The sequence below is a fragment of the Amblyomma americanum genome, chromosome 1 (assembly GCF_052857255.1).
Source record: "Amblyomma americanum isolate KBUSLIRL-KWMA chromosome 1, ASM5285725v1, whole genome shotgun sequence".
In the NCBI taxonomy this organism is placed as follows: domain Eukaryota; kingdom Metazoa; phylum Arthropoda; class Arachnida; order Ixodida; family Ixodidae; genus Amblyomma; species Amblyomma americanum.
Window position 1 is genome coordinate 488,276,596 of NC_135497.1, and position 23,370 is coordinate 488,299,965.

Here is a 23,370-nt window from a genome sequence, read left to right on the forward strand (position 1 = left end):
CGCTTCCGCGTATTTTGAAAGGTGGTCGACAAATACTAAAATGTACTTGTTTCCGGAAGTGGTCGTGGGCAATGGGCCCATTATGTCCATACCTGTCCGCTCGAAGGGAGCCGAAACCTCAGGGAACGGCTGAATTGGAGCTGGTCTTCGTCCCTTGGGTGTTTTTCTTTCGAGACAGGAATGACACTTCGCACAGTAGTCTCTAACATCCTGTCGCATGCCACTCCAAAAGTACAAACGCTCCACACGCCTGCGTGTCTTCGCTACGCCAAAATGACCGGCGCATGGCGCATCGTGAAACGCGCGAAGAACCCTTTCTGTCCACGACCGAGGTATGACGACTCTCTCCCAAGCGGTTTTCTCTGGTCTCCCTTTCCTGGTTGGCCTCGTGCGCCGACACAGGGTGCCGTCTTTGTCAATGAAATAACCTAGCTGTTCGGGATGAGACGGTGCGCCCTCTAAGCTTTCGATTATTCGCTTCAGGTCAGGATCTTTGCACTGCTCTGTGCGTAATTCGGCGGGGTCGACTACGGGGACAAACTCTTCTATAGCTGCCACGGCAGCTGTGCGGCTGAGTGCATCAGCATTCAGATGTGTCTTTCCTGACTTGTGCTCAACTTCAAAGCAGTATTCCTGCAGGTGTAGATTCCATCTAGCGAGTCGCGAGCTAGGGTCCCTGACACTCATCACCCATTTCAGAGGATGGCAGTCTGTGACTAGCTTGAATTTGCGGCCGTAAAGGTAGCATCTGAAGTGCTTTACTGCCCAGACAACGGCGAGGCACTCCCTTTCCGTAGCTCCGTACTTTTGCTCTGTGGGGCTCAACTGTCGGCTAGCAAAAGCAACGGGATGTTCTTTGCCCTCGATAACCTGAGATAGCACGGCACCAACTGCGAACTTTGACGCATCTGTGGCCATAACGAAGGGCAAACTAAAATCCGGGTGGCGTAACAGCGGTGCACTCATTAGCTTCCTTTTCAGGGCCCCAAAAGCATTCTCCGCGTTTTCGTCCCAACGAAAGGCGACATTTTTGGCTGTTAAGGCGGTGAGCGGCTTAGCGAGCTTGGCGAACTCCTCTATGTGCCTTCGGTAGTAACCGATCAGGCCGAGAAACTGCCGGACCTGGCGGACGCTAGTAGGGGATGGAAAATCCGAGACACACCTTAGTTTCTCAGGGTCCGGTCGCACGCCGTCAGCTGAAACAACGTGCCCGAGGTATTTCACCTCGTTTTTGAGGAATTGGCACTTAGAGGGCTTCAGTTTGAGACCCGCTGCTCTTAGTCGCACCAAAACCTGCTCAATATCGCGCAAATGGTTATCAAAACTGCCACTGTATATGATAATGTCATCCATATACACGAAGCACAGCCTCCCCAGAAGACCTGCCAGGATAACATCAGCGGTTCTCTGCCAGACAGCAGGGCTGTTGGCCAGACCCATCGGCATTCTTTTCCATTCATAGTGCCCTGAGGGCGTGTTGAATGCCGTTTTCTCGGCATCTGCCGGATCCATTGCTAACTGCCAGAATCCCGCCGCCATGTCCACTACCGTGAAGTACCTGGCAGAGCCCAGCTGAGAAAGCGTCTCCTGTATATTGGGGATGGGGTATGGATCGATGCGAGTTACGGCATTTAGTTTGCGGTAGTCCACTACCAATCGATACGAGCCATCTGGCTTTTCCACCAATAGTGCTGGTGCTCCCCAGGGTGACTTTGAGTGTTCGACAATGCCGCGATCAATCAGGTCCTGCACCTGCCGCTCCATCTCCTCACGTTGGGAGTAAGGAATCCTGTACGCACGCTGGTAAACGGGCGATGAAGTGCCGGTTTCTATCCTGTGCTTTATAACGCCACAGCAGCCCAAATCCAGGTTGGACGCGGCGAATACCTCCGAGTAGTCGTTCAGCAAACCAGCCAGAGCCTCCCTCTCCCTGGATTTTACGTGAGAAAGATCGAACGACACCTTTGGAGCAGCCGAAGGACTAGCATGCTCTACAGTTGCGAGTACCGTATCGGTGGGCTCACGTTGCTCTATCGCAGAGGTGAAGAAAGCCAATGTTTTGTTCTTGGGAAGGCTCAGTGGCTGCTGGCTACAGTTAACCACCCGTAGGGGCACTCTGTGGGCGTCATTAACTGTCACGAGGCACGCGGCTGCCTTCAGGCCATTGCTGAGAGAGTCGACCGGCTCAAGCACTCCCACGGCGCCGCTCTCTACATCTGAAGGCACAAACGCGTACAAAATGTGCTCCGACCAAGGAAGGACGACCGCCTCCTCGACCAGCCGGACGGCAACCCGCGAATATACCTTCTCCAATGATCCCACTGTTTGACGGGTGTCAATATCGGTAATGCGAATCTCAGCCCCTCTCCTGTTCAAAAACGGAACTTTTGAGCCGCCCGCATTAACCTCTTCCTCAGAGAATGAGACTACTACCTTCCCTTTTCTCAAAAAATCCTGCCCTAATATACCTGACACTCCGTTTGGCAGAGACACCGTGTCCGGGCATACGTAGCAGGGGTGCTCCAATGCAATTCCGCCGAGAGAGAAGTGTAACCGGTAGAGTCCACTTATGCCAAGAGGATCCCCCGTTATGCCTACAAATTTGGTTGCCATACCACCAGACGCTTCCAACACCTCGCGGTCCCCCTTCCTTCGAAGCGTGTTAAAACTGCTCTCCTTAAGCAATGTCACCTTTGACCCCGTATCTATCAACAATTCCATACAACAACCATTTAACTTGCAACGCACAACAGGGCATGCCTCGTCGGCCACACAAACTACCACCACCTCATCATCTACTGCTCCCTCCTCACGCTCCTCAGGCTGGGGAGGACTAACTAGTTTTTTGACTCGGTATCTGGAGCCCCGCTGTAGGCTTGCTTAGGGCGTGTCTCGCCTGCTTCTCTTTGTGGCTCCCCACGGCGCACGTTTTGGCAGAACCTGGCGATGTGTCCGCGACCCTGGCAAGCGAAGCATACGATTTCTTTAAAATCTCGCATACCGCGCCTGTAGCTTTGTGGCGGTCTCCGGTTTCCCGCGAATGGGCGCTGTTGAGCGCGCGCTTCAACCTGGCATTCTACCTGCTGAGATAGCAGCTGTTCTAAGCGATCTAACCGCTCTGTCAAGAGAGCAACCTCAGGGTTGAGCACCGCTCTCTCTATGACGCGTACTCTCGCTGCGGCTGTCGTTAACGCCTCATTTTGTTCCTCATCCAATGCGGCCTCCACGGCTTGGTCGAGATTGCTCGGCTTGCGCGAGAGCACGAACCGGCGCACGGGGTCTTGCAGACCAGCCACGAACAAAGCGGTCATTTCCTCTTTAAGTATATCCTCCGCGTATTTCTTCTTAAGCTGGTCTCCTTCCTCCTCCCTGCTTAACGTATCGTGCGCTAGGCGCTGAAGCCGCGACGCAAACGTTCGCACGTCCTCCCCTACCATCTGTCCGGCGTCACGGAACCTCTGTACTCGCACGTGACGTGGTTCAGTGTCAAAATGCTCAAACGCGAGCTTCTTAAATTCCGCAAATGATTTTGTGGATTTTACTTTTTCGTCTCGCCATGCAAAATCATGAGCAGCTCCTGCCATCTTACACCTCGCCATTCCCAGCATTTGAGCATCGGACCATCCCCCCATTTTCCCAATCTCTTCTAGCATGGAAAAGAAATCGCAGATTGGAACCCCTGTCTTATCTCCCGTAAACGTCGGAATGACGCTTCCTAATGCCAGCATGCTTTCTCCGAGCGACGGCTGTGGAGTGGGAGCTCCCTCAGATACAGTCATTTTTTTTAAGCCCTCCAGTGCCTCAAGCCTCTCAAATGGGGGTAAAAGTCCCACAATCAGTCCCGTGATTCCCTTTTGATTACAATTTTGAAGTCATGAATGTCACAGCATTCAGAGGACATTTGCTTTTGAGACCCCACTTCTGACACCAGTGTGATGACCCCCATAATGCGCAGGTCCACACGGGACGGAGAGGCAAAGAGACACCGTATGGCTCAGTTTAAACAAACAGGTATATTCAATAATTACACATGATTAAGATTATACATCAGAGGCTGGGGCGTCCGAGCTTACGTGCCGACGACTTCATGGGGGCGATGGAGTGGCTCCGGAGTTGGGCTCGAGCGGTTGCTGGCAGAAGCTGCACGCCGACGGGCTTCGGCGCTGAAGGCCCTCTTGGCGAACGATGTCGTCCTGAGCGTGCTTGCAGTAGAATTTCAATAGTCGTCCGTTTCTTCGAGGATGGTTCACAAACCCTTCCTCTAGTGTCGTTCGGCTTGGAAGATGAACAGGAGGCGAGCTTGTAGATGATGACAGCAGAGCATAATTTTACAACATACAAACTTTGCACTACTTTACTCATCGACCGGGCAGGTTAGTGCCTAAGTAGCATCACATTACATGCCAAGCATGGAGCCCCAGCTCAGACTGGACTGCATCCGTTTACATGTGCTTTTAAGCACTTGATTAACAAAGGACTAAGGGCGGTCATTTCCAGTGGCCCGCCCAAAGCATCAATTCTCCAATCCAAAATAACATGCGAGATGAGGACCACCCCTTTGGGTTGGGCTTAGCCTCGAACCCAGAGTCTGTTAACAATACAAACTAAATAAACAACAAAAACGCCACCACTCTCTCTCAAGTGAGAGTATACACAGGCTCTCTCTTCGGAGCTAATTCACTAGCGCCTGTCTTTCCACATTCTTGGCGAGTACTGCCTGTCCGCCATGACAGGTGTCCGTCGCGGCCCTTCTGGGAAGCTGTGGGTGCCTTCCCGGCGATAGCCCACGACAAAGGGGGGGGGAGGGAAAGAATGTCGTCTTCGCGGTATCGCATAGCGTCGGCTGTGGTACGGCGCGCTCTGGCCCGCTGACAGCTTCATTGTCCTGGAATGTAACCGGAAATTGGGGAGGATAAAGCCTGTTTCCCCGGGGCGGCGGCGGGTCCGGTTTTTCTGGTCGTCACTCAAAGAGCATGGCTGGGTAATTGATGATGCCGCTGTCACGGGTCTCCGTTTACGCCGCGCCGTCGAACGTGGATCCTCGTAGCACACACGGAATGTCACAACATCCTAGTCGAAATCAAGAGAAAGAAATGGGCTTGGGCAGGGCATGTAATGCGAAGGCAAGATAACCGCTGGTCTTTAAGGGTAACGGAGTGGGTTTCAAGAGAAAGTAAGCGTAGCAGGGGGCGGCAGAAGGTTAGATGGGCGGATGAGATTAAGAAGTTTGCAGGCAAAGGGTGGATGCAGCTGGCAAAGGATAGGGTTAATTGGAGAGACATGGGAGAGGCCTTTGCCCTGCAGTGGGTGTAGTAGGGCTGATGATGATGATGATGATGATGGTTAGTCGGAGTTGCGTAAAGGAGACCACGGCCTCGAGATAATCACCTTGTGATCATAAAGGTGATCGAATTGATGATCACGAGAGGGGCAAGACCGCAAAATGATTAACTCGTGCTTGCTAGCCAGGTAATCAAAATTTTTATCCAGCCTGTTCTTTTGAAAACTAATATATCATAGCAGATGAGACATTATGAATGAGCACAGAATGGAAAATTGAAAACATGATGAAAAATCGCCCGGCTGTACTCTGCTGTAGCACCTCCACGGCTGTTCAAAAATCATTCCAGCGGCGAGCAGCTCCTGCCTGGCCACGCTTTGCCAACCGCATTTTCTCGCACAAAGCACCGTAGAGCGCGGCGACCGTAAGACATGCACGCAGCAGGCAGAAAGAATTGCGCGCTTAGTTTTCATGGGTGCTAATATTAAGGGACGCCTGACACTGAGAGGCATGCTACCTCGGCCTCTTTGTCCGCGCGACAAGCGAGCGGCGACGAGCCTATGCGGCTTTTGTGCAGCCATATCGAAGCATGGCTGCTCCTGGGTCATTCACAGAGGCCTGACGTTTTTGCAGCGAAAGCTGTGTTAGGGTTGTTTAAGCCATTTAGTGGGTACAACGGTAGCCGTAACGAGTCACGCGTAACGGGCAATGCGTTCACTCTCCCAACCTGTGCCTGCGTCCCAAGGCTTGCAAGTTACATGGCCGCAGATGCAAAAATTTCGCAACACAGTACACAATATGGTTTCCAGCGGCTTCTCAAGGCTCGGTGGTTGTAGTTGCGACAGAAGGAAGAATGAAAAGAAAAGGCACGGGTCCGTCCCCCGGCTCAAGTTAGGCCACAACCACTGAGACGTGCAGACAAAGGCGAACTAAAAGAGATGCCAGAGAGAAGACTAAAATAAAGGCGAAACGCACGTCGGCAATAACTGCGTGCGTTGAAGCGTCGAAGCTGGCTTTAGCAACACATATCAGAGCAGCGAGAGCCTCTGTATCCACCCCCCCCAACATCAAGACTAATCCATCCTCCGCTCTATGGCGCGGCGGCCTTTCGAAACTTCCAAAGCCTTTGTGCTTTTCGCTAGGGCCCTAGCAGAAAACCTCCTCGGATTGGCCGTCTACAAATCTCCCGCCTCACAGTCTTGAGCTCAGATTACTGTCAGCCTTTTTCTGTGCGGATCACCGTGGCAGGCGTCAACAGATTAAGCAACAGACTTCTTATGAGCCGACGTATGATTGGAGTTAAGGTAGGGCCAGTGTTTGTAGGCTTACAACCTAGGGGTGAAGAGATCGGACCGCTTCCTTTCTGGGACATGAGGATATCAAAGAACGGCTCGCAGACGCCTTTACTTATGTCCACTTAAAATTTTAAAATGGGAGTGACCACGTTCGGTTCTTGCAGAAGCCCTGTGGTGGCTTCTCTTCGTAAAATGCAAAAGCGGTCATACTTCTAGTCGTAGAATATCTTGAATCTTGCTGTGAAACTGGCGAGGCCTTTAGCGTCCGGAGCATCCATGACCAGTTTGGTGGTTTTGAGAAATGTTGATGCGGCGATAATGGTGCCATCTGCCTGCTTGCAATTCTTGGAGTTGTTGGAAAAATTTGTGCTGCTAAGGCAAAACTGCACCAACGTGCACAGTTCTGCAATCTTTGCAGAATTGTTGTTCGTGTATGGATGCTCGGCTTTCATGCAGCTGGCACGCGCGGTGGCGAGGACCAACCGTAGCGTGCACGCGCAAAAGCAGCTACGTGCCACTTTTGGGTATAAGCAAATGTTTTGATCGAAAGACGAATTCGAGCCATACTCATGAACAGTGAATTCCCTGGAATTGAACTCGTAACTGTTACGACGGCTGCAGCAACAGCAGCTTGGCCAGCTGCTCGAGGGGTGCCAAATGTTCTTGACTGACTCGAGCCGTTTAATAACATAACCTACAAAAAGTTACGACCTCATATTGGATTGCAGAACACGTCGGTGTGCTGGCTGCACGGCGAGCTATGCGACGACCCACATCTGCGAAGACAGCGTGGTCAGCCTCAGTCGCTCACGTTCGAAGAGCAAGTCCTCTGTGCGCTCTGATTCTACAGGACCGGAAGGGAAAGGATGGCTAAGACAGATACATCGGAGATGACCAGACTAATGTTAGAGGCTGCAAAAGAAACGTGTCCGGTGCGCTGTGCGAGAATGGTGCCTTATGGTAGAGCATCCGCCTCGCATTCGGGAGGTGCTAGGGAAGCTCCCCAGTACCGCCGGGTACCCACCGGTTTTTAATGGGTACAAGATTTCCCCCGACCTGATGCTCGGCTCTTCTGGGTGTGAGATGCATGGGAAAAAGGTGGTTTGCTTTTGCTAAGCATGCAGGTAACCTTGTCTGTATTGAGGAAAGATTCCTTTTGCGTGTCAGCATCACAGACGTATTATATGTCGACGGCACATAAATAGAACTAAAGGCCCGTTCAATGTTAACTCCGACGTGATTAAGGAATCAATGCGGTTCTCTTCCGTGAGAAAGGAAAACTAAAACAAAGTAGCATCCATGTACTGTCTCAATTAAAAACAATTTAGTAGACCTAAGTTCATCGACTTGGCGAATTAATCCGCTGAAGCTGGATGGAATTAGGGGCGTTTCTGGCAGGTGACGGCGCTCTGGCGCATGCAGGCATCCCGGGCGGCAACGCTAGCAAAACATATATGCACATTTTATGCACGCAAGGAACTAACTTGACACACAAATAGCTAAATAGCTTTGCTTTTCTGTTTCGTGCACGTTTTGCTATTTACCTTTGCCTTTGTTTTCGAGCATTTTTACCTACATGGATTTGGCCTCTCTGTTGAGAGCACGTTTAGGTCCATGGCCCAGCCTCTCTTTTTTAGCCTCGTTTGGTTATTGGAGTTCGCTGCTTCTTGTCCCAGCATCACCGTTTTTATTTGGTCTTGCATGTTCACCTCGGATAGCAACCCGCTTTCGGCCTTCCAAAGGAATGAAGAATATGCGCCTCTGTGGGCAGGGAGAATCTGCGAGCATCCCATGGCGCACATTTTTCGCGAATATCCGTCTTCGTCCTTCGTCAACAACTTCAGAGCTGATCCTGCGACGTTCGTAAGACTCATGCGGTTGGTCTTACGTGATACACCCCACCGACGTTTCTAGCAATCATGCGCTTCACCTATTGCACCACTTCACTAGCCCCTCTCTGCTCTGCCAATGCGGCGGCGAGCTAGCTGGCGGAGCCTCGGCAAACCATGGCACTAGAGTCACTGTACGCGGCCTCGCTTTCTCTTCTTTCTTTCCCACCTTCCTGCCTCCTGTAAACCCCCGCCCCCTCCTCCCCGGCGCGGTTCTCCATCTTTCCTTTCCTGCGTCCGGCGATTAGCACCCGCCGGTAGCTATGATACTGGCTGTGCCTCTTTCCGGCTGACGAGTTCAGCCATCCTGCGCTCACTGCCACAAGATTTGGAAGGTCTCAGCACTGCGGTCTAGACAGTGGATAAGTTTCAATGACTCTATTGCAATCGCATCCGTTGTTCCCTGTGTAACCACGCCTTCATAACATTGTTATTATAAGTAACGAACATCTGCGTAGTTCACACGGCTAACTTTGGGGTGAGAGCAACATGGGAGGGTTAACCTCGCGGCGTCATCAGAACATGCCCACTGGATACGAAACAAACTGCCCACTTTGGCAGGTGGCAGTTAATTATTGGTCGCTCGGGAGCAGCAACCTGGGCCACACAAGGCCCACCGCTTGGAGCACATCGCTTATAAATATGGTCTACAGACAGAATATAGAGTTCTTATAGACTCTACTGCCTTCGTATATATATTTATTTTGTCTACTCATAGTCTATAGACTGTCTATAGACGAAACTCTACTAAAAGTGTGTAGCCATAAATCTATAGATTGTCTATACACTGTCTATAGGATTTGTATTGCCGATAGACTGTTCTTCAGAGTTCGTCTATAGAGACTCTATAGAATGTCTATAAAAGTTTTTGTAAGGGCATCGCTTAACCGCTGCACCACTGCGCCAGGAGGGGTATGAGGACTCCCAGTGATCTATGAATGCAAAGAAGAGAATCACGCGTACTGCATATGGGGCAATTACGCTGCCGCGTCATGCCCTAAACGCAGAGCTTATGTCTGCCCTTCAATTTTTAATTCGGAGTGCGTATAAGCGACTGCACGCAGGCGCATCATCAGGAATTTTCACAGCGCATTACCAGCAGCTAAGATTTGTGCTGCTCAATTGTATGCCCCTGATTTTGTTTACAAGGGTTCTTACTTATATTGTGGCTACACTCTACGCCTCAGCTCGAGGCTACTTGAACGCCCTCCGTACTTAAAAGTGCTGCAAGGCACAGGTTGTCATTGAACGCAAAACTTACCATAGTGTGACCGTATGTCGGAGTAAACCCTTGCGGAAATGCGAACACATTTGGCGGGAAGATAACGCAGTCTGGCCTGAGGTCGTCCGAGAAGGAGATGTGTCCAATCGCGACAAAAATCTGCGGCAGGAATACTTGCCTGAAATTGGAGATAAGTGGAATTAGAACTTGACAAAATGTGTGTAATTAAAATATTCAGAAGAGAGAAGGTTATGCAGTTTATTTTAGTCACTTTCTGTTTTTCAGAATTCATTCATTTATTAATTAGTCCTTTTTACATAACATTCCCAGTCTAAGTGGAGAATGTGCGTTCGATTTAAATGAGAACTAAGCAATCCAGAACGTTCTCATTTGAGGCCTGCAGGGGTAGAAAGTGAAAAAAGAGTGGCACAGAGAACCAGTTTATGATAGATATTCAGTGTAGTTAAGTCAAAGTCTGCGGAGTAAATAAGTTGTAAATCTGGAGAAATCTGCTCTTGGGATCACAACTACTTGCGCGACTCCAATGAAGCCGCTTCGTACTCTTTGGCCTCTACTCGAAAGGAATGTGATAGAAACCGCTGGTAACAATTGTTGGTGGCGAATGTGACCGCACAACGCATTGTACAAAAAAAAAACAGTTAGGTGTTTTTCTGAATTCACAAGTAAACATAGTAAACTTCAAATAAACGGCCAAGGAGTCGCCAAAGTTATTTCTGCGGTTATATAGATAATAAAACATCCGAACAATGTATTTCCGACATCGTACTATAAAATGAATACCAAATATTTTTTCAAACATTCTACGGCGGTCTGACTGCTCAGGACTACCAAGAAAATAATATTCTCTTAGCTGACTTGAACTCTACAAGCATACTGCCACTGGCTGTATTCTCTGCGATTGTTGCCAACGATAGAAATGTGACAAGTCGTCACGTTGATATTGTTTTATGAGTAATCCACGTATGATACAACGGTTATAGATCCTTGGCAGCACATTGTCTGTGCTAAAGTAATTCATGGGACTTAATTGCTCTATCCTGAACATCATCGAAGCTGAATAATACGCACTACACGACTGAAGCATTCCAAGGATGGTCAGAGGAATTAGTGGCAATGTTCACAAGAACAAAGACTCTTGATTTGAACTTTCATTCATTTACACCCCTTGGGTTGCCAAAATTACGGAGGCATTCAGTAACCGAAGACAGCACAAGCAGGTTTCACTGCAGGCCAACTTATTTTTTGTTCCATCATAACAGCGAAGTAACTAAGAAAGGTCACAACACAAACATGTAATGCTGGGCTCTATGCAATGCTGGCGCAAAATCACATTTATAGAGAAAAAAAGTGCGTCTGCTCACTGGAGAAGGTCGGCCAATGCGCTGAACTCCATGGGGTTAACCGGAGCCACACCCAGCGCCATGTAGGTGGAGCGCGTGCTGGTCTGCTTAGACCAAAAGTTACGGTCGACTGTCTGGGGAGGAACAAGAGGATGAAATACCATGGTGTCAAGTGGACAAAAGCGACCGTTTCAATAAGACACAACATCTCTCGCTCGACAAGGCAAGTTTCTTCACATGAAATGTGGCTTCGTGAACCTCCGTGCGAGAAGACTTCAGCAGCACACATGAAACTAGCCATCCCCCCCCCCCCCCCCTATTCCCGCTGCAGGCTTTTGCGTTGTTTCATGTTGAATCTAGAGCGGCCACAGGAATTTGGGCTGCCAACTGACTTGACGAAGTTTGTAAAGAAGCGAAGCAGTCACGCGGGGACATGTATATTTTTTCTGTCTTTATTTTCTTTCTTTTTTTGGCGAGTTCGCAAACTATGCTGCAGTATCTTAGAATAGCACGAAAAAGACAAGATATTGATGAACGAACACAACAAGGACAGGATATGTGCTGAGTGCGAAAAGGTAAACTGCAAATTTAGGGTCTAACGCCGTAACCGCTACATGGGCTACGAGCGACGACGTAGTGGAAAGATCCAGACTAGTTTAGGCAAGCTGGGTATCTTTAATGTGCGCTTACATCGGTGAACAAAAGGGCGTTCTAGGACGAAAGGAGCAGGACAACGAAGGAAGAGTACGGTGCCTGAGCCGTGGTGTTACGTCGACAAAAACGAAGATAGTCGCCCTCGGTTAAAGCAGAATCTCTTCAGAAGCTATATGTTGATTTACTCGAGATTCCTTCTTAACGCGAACTCCTTGACGCGCTACTTTGATAGTAGTTTCCTCCCCATTCGGTGATAACGATATCACACATTGTTCGGCGCCTACACATCCTTTATTATGCCATTGTGCGCACACGGTACTAAGCCTTACTCATTTTTAGTGTCGCCATTCTGGCTTTTCGGAACCCACTTGCAGTTCTCCTCTTCGCGGAGAAGGGTATTCATGACCCGTAAACTTCTTGTTCCTGCGAACTTCATTCCCAACTCCTTTTACTGTTCCGATAACCACTGCCACTTTCCCTCACTGCCTGGTTGCCTGCCTGCTTATTCTGGCACTGAAATACCCCGCTAGCTCAGTGTGCAAGTTATTGTCTTACTCACTGCCGACTCAATGCATTCATAGAACGGTTCGACTTTCCCGTCATTATGACGGTTTATTTTCGTACTTATTATTAAGGGTAATTACAATAACTGCCCCTCTCTCGTAAAATCATCAGATTTGCTTTATGTTCCAAGCTATATTCTGACTGATCACAAACCCGACACCTCTCGCTTCTTGTACACTAATTCACGGTAGCATAGGAAGTGCCAGCTCTTCAAGACTGAATATGCGTCAGCTGCTAGAGAAGTTTCGCAGGTCAATGTTATGGCATTGTCCGAGACCAGATATGCTTAGAATCCTCCGCTGTGTCACTGCTATGTCCACCGACTTGGTGCGCTCCACTCCAGCCGCTGTTCACAGAGGGATTGGGGTTATTTGGCTTACGTATACAGGAGGTGATGGCCAAGTTTCGCATCAGAGTGGCCCCACACTGTTCTGCAGAGAAGGCGCGTTGTCGAGTCCGGTCGTCGGAATTGGGCCACTCTCCAGGAAAGAGTGTTTAATTGCATCGGCAGTAGGGTTGCATTCGTTCATCTTTTGGAGTATTGCGGCAGCACCGGACCTGTGACTGAGGTCGTCTTCGACGCGAGGTGGGTTCTCTTAGTTTAAGCAGCGACCCGATGAATTGCTAGGCTTACGCGCGGAGCCCCTGCGCGCCCAGCACCACGCCGCTAGGGGTATCAAAGAGGGATATGCAACGCCATGCTCCTCGTGCTGGCTCAGTTCCCTTCTCCAGCCGACTGAAAGAATGTTAAGCCGTGAACAAAAGAGGTTGAAGATCTGAAAGTATTCCTAGAAAACCAAGAGGAACCAGAAAGAGCTTTAAGCGATGATGAAATCAGTAACCGAGAACTCTGCGGTCTTCTCATTGTTGTAAACCGATGATGATCATGATGATAATTAAAACTTTTTTCCGGTGTAGACTGTCACCTGGTCTCCGCACCTGGCAAGCATTCCAAGGGGACGGGGCTTCCGCGACTTGAGAGTTGCGAAGACATATTGATTCTTCGCAGCCTCACCTACCAGACTGGCATCTCGCTTCTGGTCGGCGGGGACCTCACTCCGCAGCGGAGCCTCCCAGGCTTCTCTACTTTTAATTTTAGAAGTTTGGAAAATATCTACCTGATAAACTAATTACGGTCGACAAATGCTGCATGATCTGCTACCACATATGTTAAAGGCCTAAAGTGCAACTTTCTGATCTCATTGCCATGTTCATCCGCTGAATATTACTCTATTATTTTGTGTACCCTATGATATGTACTCAATTGGTGCAGTGTGATGTAGTTTATTTTGATAAAATGAATGTTTGTACCACTTGATACGCCTCCATTTTTATTGCTGTATACTGACTGAGCTAGCTGCGTCCTAGGACATTGCTTTTTGTGCTTTTCTCGCTGTTGCCACAGCCTGATAAGTGGGACCAAGGACAACTCAAGCCGTGCTGGAGCGGCTTTTCCCTTGGCTCCTTTTTTCATTGTATAGTCAGAAAAAAAAAGAATGAATGAATAATAACCCTTAAGAAAATCTAATACGTTTGAAATATAGGGCGGAATATTGAGAATACATTTTAAGCATATTTTGTAATCATGAATGCATTAAAAATATGCCGGAAATAGGTTCCTGCTATTTTAAGATTGGTATTCGAATATATTCTTAACAGTTACCAAAATGCGCCACTTAAAGCATGCTTCGAGCACGCTTCAAATACGTGAAAAAATATGTATGCGGCCTTAGCATGTTGTCAATGTATATTTTAATACATTGACTTTTGTTTATATGAAATTGATTCGTCTTCACTTTTAACAAATGGGCAGTCATTTTAAACATATTTGAAGCGCACATATAGCTGTCATAGAACAATGTAGTACTCGAAATCGTGTTTCGGGAAATGCCCTTTGCATGTTTGCAATGTATTGAAAGTGTATTCTCGCAAATTCTACATTAATTCGTCCAAAGTATACTTCAATTCTAACGAATGAGCTGTCCGCGCAAACATATTTGCATTACACTGCAAGCATCCGTTGAACAACCTGGTGCTGGAAATCGCGTTTCGAGAAATCGCTTTTGTATGTTGGCAATGTATTTAAAGTGTGCTTTTGTAGATACGTATTTAATTCGTCGAAAGTATATTTCAATTCTAACAAATGGGTAGTCCGCGCCAGCATATTTGCAGCGCACTTCAGGCTGCCGTGGAACATCCTAGTGCTCTAAATCACGTTTCCGGGAACAGCGAAAACTCTCTTTTCTGTCGTCCATCCCTTTATGGTAACTTCTAGCAACAAGGCACACACAACTTATTTAAATTACGTGTGGACAGCGGTATAGCATTATACCGGCAAGGGCGCCGTGCGCACCTCCGGGCCCGAACATGCCAGCGAAAAGGACCCCGACTGGCAGGGCCGACCGGCTCCCATAGACGCCCATGTATTTGTTGGTTGAGTTCGACTACTGACCGGTGCCTGACGCAGGTTACGACCATCAGTTTGGTTCTAGATAGACCGGAGATTCGAAAGCGGCCCCTTGACTCTTGTGCGATAATTTGGGGGCCGAAAGTCTTTGCGCAAAATTCGCCTCATCGGGCAAGATAATATGTCTCCGCTCGGGGGTACATATAAGCGAAGCCAAGTATCACGCTTGGCGACATCTTTCCCGTTCAAGTCCCGTCACTTGTATCTTGCATTGTCATATACATATCCATGACTACGCGTTTTCTTTGGGATTGACTGCCTCCTGATGCGTATAGCCAGTTCAGTGATTACTTCTGCTGTTGACCACATTGATCAGTATAATACGGTGATTTCGACTAGTACAGCTTTTTAAGGCGAAGTGAATACATATATAATGTAATAATTGTGTGTATTTAATGTGTATTTTAGTATATTATTAATGTGAGAATTGTACATTTTGTGTAATTTAATGTGATTTTATGTATTTAATGCATATTTTTAATTTATAATCAATATACTAAGCGGACAGAAAATGTATATTTGATGCATTTGTAAAAATGTTGAAAACATTACTCTTAGGATATTTAAAATGCAGTCGTATTGAAATTTAAGCATAGGCACAAAAAATGCAATTGCTATGAAATTAGGACAATGTGTTCGAATGCCTTTTTATTACAGCCTTTTTTTCGCTGAGAGACGTCAGCGGCCCGGCATCCGGGTCATTCACAAATTATCTGATCGAGGGTCCCCCTCGCTCCTTAGGTCTTACATTCATTGTCTTTCCTGCCGTCTACCTGGGAGCGAAACAACAACATGGTGTTTGCAAAATATTCGGCTTCTGATCGTCGGCAGGGGACGGCCTCTTCATTGTTTAAGCTTGGATCTGGTGGTGACAACAGACGCCTTCCTAACCCACAGTTCTCTTCAATTTCAGCTTATGCTTGCAAACTTTTGCCCATCCCCTGGCAGTCTGACGGCTCTACGGTTACCCGGAAGTAGAGATCTCGGGCTAACGTATGGGCCGCCTCGTTACCGGGGACGGATGTGTGTGCAGGGGCCGATATTTACGTAATCGTGCGATCTATTTTGGCTGCAAACAGGAGACGAGCCGTTCCGCTGAGACCGTGCTCTTTGCAATATTCTATATTAGAGTTATCTGTCGCTAAGAATCAAATTAACAATGCTCCGGCACAAGCCAGCGCTGTTTCGACCTACTCGGCCGCATCTACGCTTCTTCTACAAATGGAGGCGGTGGTCGACTGGTGCACCTCGGCCGTTGACTACCGAGGCAACCGCCGTTCCCAAGCTTCAACTCGCTGCATCCACGCAGACTAGCTGAAAACCCCTGTTGCTTGTTCAGCGTAGCTGCTGAGCTTCTTGATAGTTCCTTTATTATACCAGTCCTCGTGGATGAAGAGTCCGAGGAACCTATTTGAATAACTCTCGGTATGGTTTTGCCTTCAACCTTAATTTCGAAATTAAATTAGAGATGGCACCGGAGTGCTTTCAGATTTTGTATGAAGATATTGGATTGAAGGCCCCTTTCGGCCGCGTAGGACACTACAGTGTCCGCCGCCTCCTGCAGGCGCTCTTCTATGCTACAGTCACTGCCACTGCTCATCCAGAGGCAAACGTCATCCGGGTTCATAATAAATATTAGGTCCCTGAGGGCGGCGGGAAGGCCCCTCGTCGCCATGTTAAAAAGGAAGGGGGGAGTAAACTTAGCCTCACCCTGTACGCTTACTTCCCAGGTGGACCTCGGGGGATTCTACGCCCTGAAATCGTAAGTTTAGCCTCCTGCCGGCTCCTATCTCTTGAAGCCCCCCAAGCATCGCGGCATGCTTGATATTGTCGTAGGCTTTGGTTATATCGAATCCTAGAATTACCTTCGCGTGTCTGGATCTCGAATTTACCTGTCGTGTTGTTAGGGAAGCATCACGTCCTCATGGCACAAGTCCGGCTGGAACCCGGCTATCTCGTGCGGCCACAGGTCATTCTGCTTTATGATGTGCGTCAGTCTTGCCTGAATCATGCGTTCCATAAGCTTTCCAATGCGTGAAGTCGGTTAGTCTGTCTGCGTTTGGTTCACGTATCTAGGCCGTTGCCTTTTTTTTTAACACAGCTTAATTTCGGTGGCCTTTAGTGAGGAAACAGAGATCTGCTGGCGTGCACGGCTTTCTTCTGTTCTGAGCGACAGAAATACCTTTCAACGGAAACGGTAAATTTAAGCAAACCTAGAAAGGCGGGTTGTATTACACGATTTAAACTGTGCTTGTCCGCGTCAAACAGGTTACCTATTGACGTTTTTATGTACAGTCCAGCCCGCTTATAACGAACCAAATGCTCAGGTAGATTACGATAGTTGTATCCGATGTTCTTGGTAAGTACACTTTCTATATTACAACCAAAAATATAGCGTCAGATAGCAGTGGCGTTAACTTGTCTCTATGTGCGTCTACTACTTCAATGTAAACCAGATCACGGCGTTTTTCAAATCCGCCAGTGCGGTCGTCTGCTCCCTGCCGCAGCACTTGATGTTAACAGCCTGTTAACAGCTCGCAAATCACCTCGATCTGCGTGACATTCCGATGACAGACGGCAGCAGTTCTGTCCTCAAACACAGAAGGACGGTAACGCGAAGTTTGCTGTGCTCAGTACTTGTGCAAGCGTCGCCTTGAAACACGTACATTTTGGTGGTCGCATCTGTTATTGTCCCTGTCTTTATTTTTACTTTCTCTAATAGCAACGCTGTTTAGAGGGGCGCAAGGGAGGTTGCGTCACAGAGACTGGGAAATACCCCTCGGTGTTTTCCACCGCAGGAAGCGCGAGTTTGTCAATTGCAAAGCAGAGTCTGTAGCACCTTTTCGTTCTCTATAACCGAGGTGTGCGGGTACGCTTGTTGGCTCTATCTGAGAAGGAGTATCGTCGCATTAATACATATTTTTACGACAGCACCACCCTCATTCCTAACAAGCGAGCGTTCGTTATAACTGTGGCCGTTATAGGTGAACTCAACTGTACATAAAAAGCTTCCGGAAAGTGTGCTAGGCTCCTATAGGAAGTAGCGAAGTTTAAAACTCTTTCATTTAGGTATTGATTTCCGGTCAACGCGTAGGCAACAGACTCGTGTCCATCGCAACTTAAATGTACGTACAGAAGCTCTCACAATTAAAGGGTTGAAATGAGATGGCAAATAAACAAAAAAGAGGCAAATAAAGAGAAGGTTGACTGTTTGTCAAAAGTAAATGAGGAGAGAGGAAAATAAAAGGAAAATTTAATTCAGGGAAAATGCTTCATGTAGACAGTGGATTGTGGGCGAAGTAGCCACTGCTTCTCGCTATTAGCAAGGGAAAAAGTATTGTAGGTGGTTGAGCTTTAGTTAAGCCTGTAGTGACGCGATAGCTACAGCTGGCCGAGTGGAACTTGGTCACGTGACCAACCCCGTGACCAACCACGTGCCAGCGTGGCGGCGGCGCCACGCTGAAGGCTCGAACGTCTACCGTAATGTAGCTATCGCTACAATAAATCATAAAAAAAGAAAGAAAACGAATAAACTGTCTATCGGGGAGTGGTAGAGTGGTACAGTTTCTTGAAGATGACCTCGTGGGATGCTGCCTGATGGAGCACTTTGTTTACCTGGATAAGGACGTTGACTGGAGATCAGTTTTTCGGTGGCGGGTGGTACACATAGTTACTTCACTGATTCGTTCCCAGGATGTGGGTTGGTAGTAATGTTCTTTGTGGATCTCCAGAGGAGAAATTTTTCTACAGAAAGGAATTTCTAGTCGGTTGTGACCCCAAGGAAGATGAAAGGCTTTAATTTCATTACTGCCGCATTCCACTGCTTTGCATTTAAATATGAAATATGGTCTTCTTTTGTCAGGCCCACAAGTAGTTTTCGAGCTTTTTTTGCTGTGGTGTCCCGCTTTGTTTTTCTAATTTATGGCATTTTGTTAACTGTTTCTTTAGGAGAAGGTTGAGGGGCCACTAGACGTGGGCGCGGTGATTGTTCGATATGACTCTTAACCTGTTGTGGGGTTTTCCTCGAGGGTTGTTGTGGAACCTTATTAAAGCGAATTAAAATATTTTGTGCTTTATCCGCTTGCTTGTTTCCCGTGCAACTGCGCATGTATTAGCTTGTACGTAGATACATTGCAGTAACTGCCGCTTGGTACTAACTCAGATAACGAGAGTCGCGAGGTTCCGTCGCACATGATGTAAGCGTCTAATCGTCGGTTCCGTGTTAGAAGAACCTAAAGTCGCAACGGCGGGTTGCCTCTAAAGATCTGGTGAGCAGCAGGAAGCGCCACAACGCGAAAGGCGGCACGCCGAGCGTTGTAAGGTGGTCGAGTCATTTCACGGAGCCACCACCGCTCTCTGCGGAAGCCCGGAGTTGAAGGCTTTCGCTTGGTCCACCTCGGCGCAAACGATTACCGATTTGCATCACGCACGGTCAAAGCAGGGAAGTGCGGCTGCGAAACTTACTGCGTAGGTAAAGTTAACGCGAACGAGCAAGCGGCTAAGAGGGAAAAAAAAAGATTTTTAAATTTAATACGATAAACATGCACCACAGTGTGTGATACCTACTAGGCACTGGCCACATTCCAGTACGTGTGCAATGTTGTCTGATACACGCTTAAAATTTCCCTGAATGGCGTGTTGGAAACAAGGGTTTGTGCTACGAGCCAATCTGGTCGTTTCCATGTGTTTGCACAGCTGGCAACGACTTTTTCTACTGAACAGGCAACCTGCGGTAGTTGCCTTAGTTATTTTGGAGTACACTAGTTATATATATATATATATATATATATATATATATATATATATATATATATATATGAAGGGAGCCAACAGTCACCGAAACCAAGGTGCATAGGGGAACGTTAATTTGTTTTTAATGTGTTATGCTTATCAGTGGGATAATAATACTTTTAATAAATCGCTTAAAGAAAATTACTTATAAAGCAGCAGAAAAAACAACCATGCCATGGTGGTACAGAGACCGAATAAGGGCACCCTTGCCTGCAGCCTTCTCTGTCTGTCAACGGTTGACTTGCAAAAAGGGGTCTGTACTCACGTCTGCGGGAAAGACTGCGGATGTGCGTGACAATGTAATGTCGACGCTGAACAATGAGGCAACACGACGTAAGCGCAGTTCGCTTTGAAACACTTATTCTATGCTTAGCGCGAAGTGTCGTCTAATCACGTTCTTGCACGCTCATAATTTCCCGATTTGCAGAGCTCACGATACAACCAATCAGCGCGACGTACAGTGTCTTGTCTCTGATGCCTGTCTGGTCCGGACGACGGCCTCAAAGCAGTATGGGTTTTCTTTCATCACACAGCTAAACCATCGTAAAATTTGGTTGCGAGGACATCAACATAGAACCGTGAATACGAGTAATTTAATGCAATTATCGCACAGGAAAGAACGCCCGCCCACTTCTCATGAATCCAGAGCGCATATGCGCCCAAAAAGATATGTCAGCGCCTCGTGCGTGTTCTGCAGGGAAGTCAAAGTTCGACAGTGTCTGTAGAGGAGGTAAGGTGCGTACATGAAATATTTGTTTTTGTGCCTGAAATAAAATTTTCTAACATTAATTTGCTTGATTACAAGCGATAAATTTGGTCTGAATTATGAGACATCTAACGTATTTTTGTCTCAAGGGCCTTGATCTTTAATTTATGCCCTAGTTTTAGTAAAAATCATTTTTTTGCGAACGTTCAAAGCAATTTTCTCAACGGTGCCTATGTTTACCAATTTTAAGACATTTTGAGCTGCGTCTGTCCAGTCGTTCTTGCTGTGTGTTGTTTGATTTGACTCCAGTTTTTCTATTGTGAGAGGTACATGTGAAAACAAAAATCAATGTGGAAATTGTTAGCAACCATTATGTAAAAAATTATAAAACACCAACTTTCTCGTTTTTGTTATTGAAGCAAGAAAAACGTAGAAAATTCATACGTGGCTTCATTAATGAATTGAGATGGAAGAACAACGCTTGTGAAATATTCTAAAATAACATTTGACATTGTACCTTGTTTTACATTTCATTTAAAAAAAATTTATATCCAACAACTTTTACTTCTTGGCGGAATCTTGCAAGAGCACTCTCGTGAGAGCATTTTTTAAAGAAAGACACTTCGTCGGATCTCTGTGCATACAATCGCTAAAGAGCTGATTTTTCTTTTTCTGTTCTTTCAAAAGAATCATCGGTAGTCACTATAGGGTCTCGGACTCTTGGCGTGGAACGACGAAGCTAGGGAAGCCACCCGAAGATATTCTTGACTGAATGCGGCGGAATGGCTCCTCCCTTTTTACCTCTGGCATATTCAAAGCCATTGCAAGGCGGCGCACAGGGCTTGATGTCAGATTCTTTTAAGCTTACCTTCATCACATTCAGTAACTTCGTCACATGCGTCACACTGGCGTACTGGAGGTACGCGTTCAGAAAGCCGAAGTGAGAGATGCTTTGCGCCCAGAGGGCATCCAAGCCGGCGGTAAAGGCTGGCATCGAGGACTCTTCTTCGATCTTGCCTTCCCTGTGCAGAACGGGGGACCAAATGGCATCAGTGTACACTCGTTTATGAAAGGGCGTCAAGCGAAAGTTGCGTCCCACGATTGATGCGTTCTAGTTTTCTGTGTACGTCTTTCACCTTGGCCAAAGCGAAAAATTTCTTCATCGTAGGTGTTCTTAGGTATTATTAGAAACCACAGCAGATACTCAGCTAGACAGAATGCAACCATTGAAAATTACGAGGGGACTGAAGTCTGCTTCAGTGGAGAAATGCGAGGCATTGCTTTTGGTGCTGCTGCTGCTGCTGCGTACGGCTACTTGCTTCTCTGTTGCTATCATTTGCTTCTGTTCTGTGACTACTTGGGTATTATCTGCGGCAGTTTACCGTTACGGCACACTACACCAGTTTCGACAATTTCCGGCTACGACATTGAACACCATTTCAGGTTAAGGCATACTACACAAATTTTCACAATTTCGGCTACGACATACTACGATACCTCGTTATATTCGTTCTTAGCTCTCTTACTAATTACCACACTCTTGTTCGTTAAAAACTGGCCAGTTCGTTATATCCTGTTCCTTGTTACGACATACGACGGCACTCTCTATATTCGTTATATCCGACTTACTAAGTCGTCATCCAGTTTATACCTCAATACCACAATTAATCTTCGTGGTACAGTGCCACGTGGCGGTTGGTAACTTTCGACGAGACCTTGACGTCTCGTAAGCCGTATAATGCTTCAGCATTAAGGCAACAATCGCCTTGCTGGGCCGGCGCCTGGTTCCCATGCCGTACCTTTAATGGTGTCTAAGTACGAGCTTGGCTCTCCTGGCACACCAATTGCCATTGGCGCAATAAATTCATGTCAGCAAGCGAGAACGAGCTGTCCGTGCCGAAGCGCTCACTCGATGGCGAAGGCCATGCCGAACTGTGTGGCTCGGCCTTGCTTCGCCCAGTCCACGAACGTCCTGGCGTTTTCCTTGAAGCTGCTGACCCCATCTGTGAGGCGGTTGTTTCCACCAGCGTACAGTGAATCGAAGAAGACGATCGTGCACACGCCGTCTGTTGGGCGCTTAGTGTACTTGTCGAACGCGTGTCCCAAGGTGCACACCAGGGGATGCACCGGCAAAGGACGTACCGCTGCGGATGACATGTAGGTTTATTGCGGCATACCGATATCATAGAGAAAAATCGGTACTCTCTCAAGCATGTTCTACCGCTGCTGCGAATTTTCTGTCACCTATTCAATCAACTGGAAGCCAAAAAGCGATTATCGAAAAGGTGAACGCAGACTAATAGTGCGAGCGACGGCGGCACTGGGTGCATTCGGTAAGGCAAGGAAAATTGTTTCATCGAAAAAAGTATGAATCACTATTCCAGCTTCACGCAGAAAATAGAAATTGCCATGTGACATCCTGCACTTACTGCACATGTTCTGGACCTAACATTTGCACACGCTAAGCGCACCAAGATCACGGAATTCACATTATGTTCTTGGCTGTTTTGCGCACATCTCAACCGCAGCATTTCTGCCATGCTTGACAGGTCTCTTTCACAACCGGAACAATTTCGTGGTTTTCTTTGATTGGCATAGAGTTCTGGTCTTGCATTGGTGCTGCAGCAGCAATCCAATAAAACGCTAATTTATTTATTGTAGATTCGAAACCACCGTTGGCGTTAATTTTATGATCAATTCAAGTACACACAGCTTTCTGTAGCGTCTGTGTACAATAATCGTCTATATTCAACACAGAGGATAACCCAGGCGTGTACGCTAACGAGAAACTGTCGCCTTTGAACTGCAAGTGAAGTGACCTGTCTGTCTGACTTAAGCCGTAAGTGCTCTACTTAAGCAGAGCCGCTTCTGCATACGTCTTTTTTTTTTGGAGGCGACCTTGTCCAGCTGCTTGGACCTGGAATCCTAGAGGGCTCTGGTCCAAAGAGCGCGGGCAGCGGCTACCGCCAATGGTGTCCTGGAATGAGGACTACCACCCAAGCAAGAGAGCGGTGAAACCCTCCACTCTCCTCTAAAACCCGCTCCAGTGCATTCAATAAAGTTTTACCACCGCCACCACTGCTGCGCTGCGGTCACTCCAAACTAAGGTGCACTCTGTAGATGTAACTACAGAAAACAAA

General features: G+C 47.5%; 1 protein-coding gene across 1 annotated transcript in view; it reads right to left on the minus strand.

The window, feature by feature from the left end:
* LOC144127504 (uncharacterized) overlaps nt 1-23,370 on the minus strand; it is a 173,881-nt gene that overhangs the window by 127,562 nt on the left and 22,949 nt on the right. Inside the window, exons 5-7 of the mRNA XM_077660499.1 lie at nt 21,099-21,252; nt 11,070-11,182; nt 9,727-9,865 (exon numbers count right to left, since the gene is read on the minus strand). Coding sequence (XP_077516625.1) covers nt 9,727-9,865; nt 11,070-11,182; nt 21,099-21,252 — 406 coding nt within the window. The remainder of the gene's footprint in view (nt 1-9,726; nt 9,866-11,069; nt 11,183-21,098; nt 21,253-23,370) is intronic.